Raw genomic sequence first — 10119 nt, forward strand, 5'->3', positions numbered from 1 at the left:
AAAGCAAACTGTTGTGTATTACAGTTAGTCACAATGAAAGGATGTACTGAAGAGAGCTCCTTGGGTTTAACCCCTCCTGAACTTCTCACAGGTTTTTACTTGTTTCTTATCAGACAGTGAGTTTGCGTTTGCACATGAAATTAGGTTATGGTTTCATACTGCTCCCAGGCTATCAGATGCTGACTTTGGAAGCAAGTAGCACTTAGTATTCCTCTAATGCTTTCTTTAGCATATTAATGTTTGTAGCCCTTTTTTTAAATGTTTGTAACTATGCACAGGAATGTACATTCTGAAACCCACTTCTTCCCAGCTGCCTACAGACTGTACCCAGACATGGAGAACAAAATCTATGGGGATTTTCTGCAGGTCTCTGCTGATTATGCTGAAATATGTTTACTAGAGCTACCTAAATAATTTGAAAAAAGTAGTCCTTTCAGCATTCTGCTTCTCTGTTTGCAAATAATTTGTGCTGGGCTAGATTGAGTCGAGGTCATCTGCTATAGTTCTGTTGGACTGTCATGGATAATTCTTGTGTTCTGTTTTGGTGTAGTTTGTTAACAAGCACAGGGCAGTATCACCCTTCAGTGGAGGCTTCTTGATGTTGTGGCACAATTGGCACCTTCTGATTTGGTAACTTCAATTAACTTCCTTTATGATTATAGCAGGAAAATGGATCAACAGTCACCAGTGTTCAGAAGCACAAATTTTTATGTTGGGAGCTAATAGGCTCATTTTCAGTGTTTTTAGAAGCATTGGAGAACTGAAATTTTGGGTGCTTTGGGATGCTAATAGAATTGTAAGGAGTGGTCCACTGAAGGCCTGTGCAGAGATTCCATAACCCCACTGTTGGTCTAAGAGCTTAGGAAGAAATTTAGAAAACAGCGTTGAATTGAATGTATTCTGAACAGTGCACTCAGAGAGCAGGTACAATCATTTTGTTCTAAGCTAAGGCTGTTGTTACTCCTGGGGACTGGATGCAGTTGTCCCATGGGCCAAACCTCGACATTTCTCACTGAAATCATTGTAAAACAGGGTGGCAGCTGCCATACCCTTCCCTGAAGGGGCAAAGAGCTGCAGTTTAAGTCCAGCTTCTACCAAAAACTTGTGCTCTGCAATGTAACAGATGAGGATATTTGGTATTTGCAATGAGGATATTGGGAGGAGTAGGCTAACTCTGGGTACGAAGGACAGTTTGGATCTGTGACAGATGTGTCCTGCAGAAACATCTCTCAACCCTTTACTCTGAGGGAGCAGAGAAAGGAATTCAAATGGGGAGAGAAAGTTCTGGGACTGTTGATGCTAATTAACCTTTATGTGTGTGTTCATATTTCATGCTTGATGGAGGGCTGAGTCCAAATGCTTCCCTAAACTTGCTGATCAGGCAAACTGTTAATCTACTAAACCCAAGCGCATGGTCAGATGAGGGAAACGTGGGTTTAGGGCCTAAAAGGAGATGGTTCTCCCAGGCAGCAGGACTGCATTCCCCTGCAACGATGCTGTGGGTGTAATGACTGGGGGAGCTGAAAAGTAGTGAAGGAGCTAGTTCCCAGTGTGGGCTGTGTGCGCTGCAGAGCCGTGAGTCCAGTCTGATGCCTGCGACAAATACACAGTTTACACATAGTGAGACTTCGTTTGGGACCAGATTAATAGGGCATTTCTTTATGACAGAGCTGAGTGAAAGCTCCACAGCTTGTGTGTTACTCTAGGAAAGGGCAAGAATCCACTATAGTCCATTAACACAAAGACAGTGCATGCTGGGGGAAAAAAAAAAAAAGCATGTGTTTTTAGGTTTTCAGAATGTAATACTAGCCAGTTTGTGCCATGATGTATCGCAGAAGACAAATAATGTTTTATTCTAGATCTTAGCAAACTCATCTGTAAATATTTACTTTGCTAACACACCACACAACTTTGTTTGTTAATGGCTTAATAGGTCATTCGTTACATGGGGAATTTTTTTTTTTTTCCAGAGATAGAGATTGCCTGTGACATAAGTGATTTCTTCAGAGGCTAGATGTAACCTCTCAATCAGAGGAATATGAAATCAGAGCAGGAACTGAACGCAGGTGTCTCTTTAAATGCCCTAGCCACAAATTCAGTTCATGGGGTGAAAACTGAAAGAGAACCCCAAGTGACACTTATGCTTAGATCTTAAATACTAAGTTCTGGCATGAAGCAACCTGGGGTTCACAAGAAGGCTGATGGGATCACCGGCATAGAGCTGGGTCATACTAACTTCCCACCATGTAGTTTTGTTGTGATGTTGCTAAACTAGCGTAATACAAAAAGAATATTCAAATAACCATGTAAGAAGCTCTTCAGAAGATCCAGACTTACTATACAATTGATTTTGTTGTTCCTACCCTGTATTCTGATGTACGTTGGTCTCTCTCAACCTTGCTGTTAATGACACTTCTTGAGACAGCTGCTGGGGCCTAGAGACAGCTTGAGGCTGCAAAGTGTGCTTTGTCAAGTGTGGTACCACATTGCCATCATCCAAAACTGATGTGGAAAGAAACCTCTTCTTTTACTTACAGCGTGAAGTACATCTGTTTTGTAAGGTTTGGAAGTAAAGGTCCTAGTTTGTAAGGTTTGGAAGTAAAGATCTGTTCCAAAACATAATGAAAGATCAATAAATAAATTTCGTTGGTTTATGTTCCAGGATGCTTTTGACCTAGCATATAACTTAGGAGACACGGGACTAGTCAAGTCCTAGACAGTAGAAATGCACCTTACGTTTGTGCTCTCTAAACAAATTAGGGATGAATGTCATCTCTATTGAATAGTATTTCAAAGGACCAGTGCAATCAGTTACTTAGGTTATAGCCTTCTAATAAAAGTCAGGCAGATTTGTATGTGTACTCTAGAAAGAGAGTAGATTGCCTAAAGCAGCTATCTTTCTTTTACAGGATTTCTTCAGTAAAATTGCCTTACTTAATATATAACAATACCCTGGTGTGCATTTGCAGGTTAGTTGTTTGATACAGAAATTTGATGTGTTGTTCCAGATGCAGTCTTTTTTCTTCACTAGAAAAAAAAATCCATGATGCTTTTGTTCTCTAATAATCTGTTGTATTTTTCCCTGCAGTTAGGTACTCTTAAAGAGAAGTTGCCAAGGTTAGATGAACATCTTACTCTTTTTGGTCCTTTAACAAAAATTAGACTAGGACAAATTTTGTAGTTATTGCATAGTTCCCAATAAAAATTAATTTGCAGTTCCAGGAGAGAGAAATTGCAAAAGCAAACTGTATATTCAGATTTCTGCCCTTCTGAAGGCAACCAGACTGTCTTAATCACCTTGGACAGTTTGTTCCACACTCTGTGATAATTCACACTCCTACCTACATTCTGGTTTTTATCTGTTTTCTTTGGTGTTTTTCACCCAGTCTAAATTCATATGAGAGGGAACTCTTCTTTGTATCTGTTTGCAGAACGTGATTGATGTCATTAGTGCCATGTGAGTAATCAATGCTAACATACTTACTGTTTTCTTTCTACAGACCAGGTAACAAAAGGAGATCTTGAAAACGTGCTGCAGAAGTTCACAGGGGACATAATGCAGGTTCCTCCACTGTAAGTTCCACAACATTCAGATTCTCTTGGCAGTTGTGTTCAGCTGTTGGGACTTGCCAACAGAAGTCAGTTCTCTCAGAAATAAAAAGACACATTTTGGCAAGAGGGTAGAGGCAAGGCGAACTTAGGATTTTAACATTTGCAGCTGCAGGTCATGCCCATTTGAACATCGAGCACAAATGGTAACGTGGAGTCTGTTCTTTTTTTTTTTTTAATGGTAAATGTGGAGTAGCAAAGCAGTCTTAAATAGCTTTACAGGGCTTGGGGGCTTCTATCCTGTCTTCCAGTTAGAAAGCAAAGCTGCGAGTCTTTAATTTTAGTTGCAGGGTAAGAGGAGGCTTACTGACATTTGTGTGGAAGTGCCTTAAATGACCTCAAATTAGTTCCTGAAAACTTAGGGTATGAATGAGTGATTAGTGACTGAGTTTCCGTAGCTTAGCAAATTTCTTCGTCAGGTGAGCCATAGTAGCTGGCAATGTGCAAACACTTAGCTTGTGACAGATGGCTTTTATGGTGATTTAAGCTAACATGCTTTGCTTTGCATTTGCAATGGATCAGTTACTGTGATTCCAACATGAGCACTGTAAGGTCAGTAATTCAGTAGGTGTTCTGCTTCATGTGACCTGTTTCAAATTGCCTTCTGCTAATTTGAGCAAGATCATTTTTGGTTTTTCTGTGGTCATCGTTCTGACAAGACCAAAGTTGGAGCTTTGGGTAAAGTTTCATGTAATCAGTGAATTTTTTTTTTTTTTTTTTTTATAGTGGTCCCCTAAACACCCTAGAACAAGGCTACATAACTTGGCAGTTGCTGTTCAGGGAGGACCCTGGTGGGAAGCAAGTAAAGGTGCAAGGCAGAATTACAGGAGTTGCCTGAGCAGCCTCAGTGCTCAGCTCAACATAACACTGAAACAGAGTACACCCTGCAGACTTTGAAGAAAGAGAACGTTAGACGCAGCTGCAAGTTTCGTACCGCTTATAGTAACCCTTTGTTTTCATAAACTACAAATTAAGTGATGAAACGCTTTTAAATCTATACGGCAAGAGATAAATACAGGACCATCTCTTGTTTTCCAGTTTATATAGCTACTAGTGAATGAGATGATTCTATGTCCAAGAGATTTCAGAAGCACTTGCCAGTGGTTTGATTTTTTCGTGAGCACTTGGAGAGGATTAGAATGGTAAAATTTATGCTACTGTAGTACAATATTAACAGGATCTGGAGGATGGGAAGCTTGTTCTATTACAACCGTATGACATCTGTTTTCATGCTCTGTCATCTGGTCAGCTATTCTGCTTTGAAGAAGGATGGAGAAAGGCTATCAACTCTGATGAAGAGAGGAGAGGCAGTTGAAGCAAAGCCTGCTCGGCCAGTGAGAGTGTACAGCCTCTCTCTCCAACACTTCCAGCCACCGCTGTTCACACTGGGTAAAGGCCAAAGATTATTACGTAGTGATGCTCCCAGCTTGCTGGTGCTTATTTACACTCAGAATGAGAATAAAGAAGTGAAATGGGTTTCATTTCCCTCAGCTACTTATTCTGGTGTAAGCCCATGTGCAGAGACTTTCACTTTGCAGTAAAAGCACCGTATTTTGATTTTAAATTAAGCTGATTATATGTAATCTTTCTGTGATGGAAAATTCTGAGAGGCTGGTTGGGGGATTATTTGCATCTGTCCGTAATTTTGTAACCTCTAGCTCACTCCTTTCTCAGGTCTGCTTGCTTCACTTTGCCCATTCTTTTGCCCAGACGCCCAGGCCTGCTGGCATCTCTCCCAGGGTGCAGCAAGGACCAGTATCAGTTACTGTCAGGCCTCTCTCAGTTCAGGAGGCAGGATTTTATCCTTCCTTTTGTCATACATGAAGAAACTTGGGTAGTGCGTTAAGAAGCACATTAATAAATAAACCAAAAAGACTGCTATAAATGTTTGATGTTACTGTGAGGTCAGGATAATGTCTTGCATTGATCAGCTGCCTAGTTGACCCGTAGTCCTCTGGACCAGATGTTATATGATGAGCGGGTACGAGTGACAGAACTCAGTGCTGTGTTACTGCAGCCCTTACTAAAGTAGGGGTGACTAGCAGCTGATCTGGCAGAGAGGGAAGGGAAGGGCTGAGAGAACAGGGAAAAGTTAAAGGTGAATTTTAAAATTTTATCGGAGCTGCCTGTGTGCAGTATCTTAAACGCATCGATAGTTCAGACTGTGCTTGAAATAACTTGTTTTCATCATTAGAAATATGAAACCACCTTCTGAAACCTTCAAAATGAATAGGACTGAGGCATTTATTAACATACCACAGCAAGTACTTAATTTCTAGTGAGTTAGTTCAGTTGCCATTGTATTTGCTTTCCCTCCTGTCTAGCTTAGCAATCTCACCCGCACATATGTTACAGGATGAATAATTGATGTTGCATCCTATAAATATTTTATCACTGGGTTGTTTGCTTAGCGCATTTTTACATTTATGTGGGGGCATGGTTTCTACGTAAAGTAGATTTCACATTGCACTAGCAATTTACCATGTCACTATTAACATTCCAGATGTCGAATGTGGTGGTGGCTTTTATGTCAGGAGCCTGGTCAGTGACATTGGCAAAGGTAGGCATGAAAAAACCCATGACACTTTAAGGGATGAATGTGTCTGTTTATGGAAAAAAATCTGTCATTTTGTGTATCTCCGGTAGCTAGACCTGTGTACTTACTATTTTGCAGATTTGTAGTGCTATCACTTGGTTTTATATACTAAGGTATTTTCCTTGGGAGCATGGGGAAATGAAGGCTAAATAATTACCAGAAATGGAGCAAGTAATAGCGCTGAGCAAGATAATACAAGGCAAGGTGGGGATTTTTTTCTTTCCTCCTCCATATGTTAAAGCTAACTCAGATTTAAGGATGAGAAGAAGAAGAAAGGTACTGTCTTTTTAAACATTATTTTGAATAAACATTTTGAAAACAGATTGCGCAGAACATTACCATGCACATAATAAACCCTTTCTGCTGGAAAGACTTCTACATTTGTGATGATTTTTCTAGTGTTTTCTTTCTCCTTTACCTGAACTGTGAATGGTTTGGCTTTCCCACAGGGTTATTTGTCTTGTGCTCTATATGTATCAAACTGCATGATGGAGAACAGATAATCCATTTCATTTTTTTTTTTTTAAATGATACATTTGCAGATCAAGAAAGCAAGCAATGTGGGATAACCCTATGAATTTCAATGTTGTTATTTGTGCTTAGGCAAGTCAAAGATTCTCTTTCTGTTACTGCCTTCTGAGCATAGTGGCTTCTGTTTAGTCCTTTAATGACAAACCAAGATGAAGGCTGTCCTCAGCTGGTTCCTTTTCAAAAATTTAAAATGCAGTAAAAATCTTCCAACATCAGAAAGGATGCACTTACAAGTCAGCTCTGGTTGCTGTTATGTTTTGTAGCTCCTCATTATGTAATTCTGTCCTACTGGTATTTATTTACCGTAGCAGAGCATTTGTTACTATTTTTTATTTTTCCTTATTTTAGTTTATATTATCCTGATAGGTGGCACAGGATAAAAATGTCAAAAGTCCTTCTTGAAAGCAAGACGTGCTAAGGCCTCAAATCCATGGAAAAATAATACATGGTCTTCTAAGTCACTTATGAATACAGAATGTATCTTAGGTCATTATTTTCTCTCTTTTCATTCTGATTTAAATCTGGAAAACCTTTTGACAACTTTCTGTCAGATTTTGAACTCTTTACTACACTGGAAATCTATTGAAATGAAAGGAATTCCTTGGCTCAAATTTAAGAAGGTATAAATGAGTGATAAATCTTCTTGAACTTCATTTTCAAACAAAGCAGAATAATGTAGAAGGCTACAAGTGAAAATACATTTTAAATGAATTGCAAATAGTTAAACTTGACTGTGCACTTATTCTAAATACTCTTTTGTCCTCCGCTGTAGAACTCTCTACCTGTGCCACTATGCAAGAGCTGACCCGAACCAAACAAGGGCCGTTTACGCTAGAGGAGCATGCCCTTTATGAAGACAAATGGACAATTGATGAAATTGCACGATCCTTAGAGCATTGCACATCTCTTCTCCCGGCAGAGCCACCTCATAAAAAACTGAAGACAGAGCATCCTGGTGAAACTGCTGTGAGCTGTGAAGAGAAGTGATAAGTTGGGTCAAGGAAGAAGACTGAATGATTGAGACATTTTAAGATTGGATTGGGATTGTCTTGCCTCCTGTGTAAATCTACAAGTCTGTACTGGGAGGGTGACAAACTGCAGTGCAAGAAAATGGTTCTTTTCTTTCCTGGGCTTAGAACATGCACTGAAAATATCCAGCCCTTGCTGTTTCCTGACCTGTTTATTTTCCTTCTTGTACACTGTAAATGGGTCTGCCACTGATGTCAAATCTTCATAAACTTTTACAGAATTTGTAGAATTCAGAAGAGAATAAAGAATACAGCTGTTGTTACAAATTCCTCAATAAAAAAATCATAAACATTAAGGCTTGATAAATGTGCTCAAAAAAAGTCTTTTTTTTTTTTTTTTTAATAGCTGGTAATCAAACCCTGAAATACCATGGTGACAAGACTGTCATACCTTGAAGGATACAAGAATGTGGTGTGGCAATTAGCTTTCTTGAAATCCATTTCAGGATATGTCCATTTTACTGTAGGTTTTCCTATGCAAGTTGTTCTTTCAGTCAAATGTTATCCAGAATGCATTAAATGTAGATGCTAATATTTTACTTTAAGTCTGAAATATCAGTGTAAGTGAATAGTTTTAAGTATAAGCAATCCCAGGAGATAATAGTTTGATAACAAGTACTCTGAAAAGTGTGGTCATAGTTACAGGTGTACGTACCTTGTTCTGGTACAGTGTCCCAGTTGGTGACCATCTGTAGTTTAAAGCATAGTTAACTGTTACGCACTTCATAGGGCTTATGGAATTTATTTTTGCCATCTGTGTATTGCTTGAGCTGTTTCCTTGGATTGGGTAGAAGGCTGATGTGCTTCTGGGCTTTGACTGATTTGGGCCTGACTAATTGTATGGGCAACAGAGGGATCCACCATCAAGGATCCTTGCTGAAGCCATTTTAATTCACTGGGGCAGTAAGAGCCTGTTCGTGTAGTCAACAGAATTTGATTGCACTGATTATTTCTCACCTCTGCTGCCCTTGGGATTTTCAGAATGACTAAATGACAGTGGTTTGAGAATGCTAAAAAAGCACCCTAGTTTGTTTCCATGTCTGTAACAGACTATCCTAAAAGGCCTTACTTCCCTGTGTGTCCCCATACGAGTTAGTGGCGGGTCTGTTTTCCTCTTGTCATAGTGAGGAACCTGAAGAGTACTTGAAACATGTGAGTGATACCTGAGAGAAAGCCCTGCTTTTGAAATTGTCACTGAACTGTCACCTAAGAGGAATGGCCTGGCTGCTGTTACAGTTTTATGCTGCAGCTGGCCAAGTGGCCTGCTGTGGCTTTGTACAACTCCTACACCTTCGAGTTTTGGTTCTGGCATACAGGGACTTGTCTCTTACTCTGAGTGACTGAATGCTGGAAAGCTAACATTTTGTGCTTATATTAGGGTTTATCGTTTACAGAGAGACAAGCAAGTTTGATTTTTATGACTCTGTTAATGGACTTGCTACTTTCCATGGTAAGTTATCCTGATAGCTAATTACCTCTATTGCTTAAAAGAAGTTGTGTTTTACTCCAACTTGTCTTGAATCTCCACATGCAGCATTTTATGTCTTTGTCTTTGCACCTTACGAAAAGCAATTTCTCTGTGTGCAGGTATTACATGAAATGATCAAGTTCCAACTTTACTTTCAATCTAAGCAATGAAATAAATAACCTGAAGTTTCTCATTGCAGGATACCTTTCCAGACATCTATAGGGTTTTTTGTTTTCTATACAATAAGAAACTGAAGTCTATGCAAGATTAATGAAGCTTTTTTTTAGAGGGAGGATAGAGTTTGTATTTTATTGTTCAGTAAATAAATAGTTTTCTTCTTTTGTGTATTCTGATAAAGAACTTAAGGGAAATATTGAAAATATCACAAGCTAATTGAAATGTTAGAGTGCTGTAGCTGCAGCATATTTAATGTACAGTGTGGAGGAAGTAACCATTGTAAGAAATTTTGATTTCAGATGGGAGAATAGAGTTGTGTTCAGTAAGAGAACAGTGGGAGATTTTAGTTGTTTCTCTTCAGGGTGGGTTTTTTGGTACTTTGGATAGAAACAGAAAAGAAAGACATTATTTCCTAAAGAAACCAAATAAAGCAGAAAATCTCATTTTTCAGTGTACTTATCTTGAATGATCAAAGATTTTGATTGAAACACAACTTCTCATATTGTCTAAATCTCTGTTTTTCCAAGAACCTAATTTATGTTATCCCTGTGGTCTTCTAGATTAAGTTCTCATTTTATTTATCTTTCTGCTTTTATAAAAATAGGCCAGTAGATATAATTCTATTAGTCTACTTGTTTCATCTACAGGGATTTTTTTCTTTAAAAATCAGTGCAATTGAGAAATCTTTCTATTAATAGGGTACATTTGTA

The 10119-nt window shown here is 38.9% G+C and overlaps 1 protein-coding gene across 1 annotated transcript in view; it reads left to right on the forward strand.

Annotated features, from left to right (window-relative positions):
- Positions 1 to 8060, forward strand: part of TRUB1 (TruB pseudouridine synthase family member 1) — a 28856-nt gene extending 20796 nt beyond the window's left edge. Inside the window, 5 exon segments of the mRNA XM_074831349.1 lie at positions 3501 to 3573; positions 4859 to 4998; positions 6113 to 6169; positions 7509 to 7711; positions 7713 to 8060. Of these exon segments, the coding sequence (XP_074687450.1) occupies positions 3501 to 3573; positions 4859 to 4998; positions 6113 to 6169; positions 7509 to 7711; positions 7713 to 7757 (518 nt within the window). The 3' untranslated portion in view covers positions 7758 to 8060.
- The last annotated feature ends 2059 nt before the right edge of the window (positions 8061 to 10119 follow it).

The sequence above is a fragment of the Strix aluco genome, chromosome 7 (genome assembly GCF_031877795.1).
Source record: "Strix aluco isolate bStrAlu1 chromosome 7, bStrAlu1.hap1, whole genome shotgun sequence".
Taxonomy (NCBI): domain Eukaryota; kingdom Metazoa; phylum Chordata; class Aves; order Strigiformes; family Strigidae; genus Strix; species Strix aluco.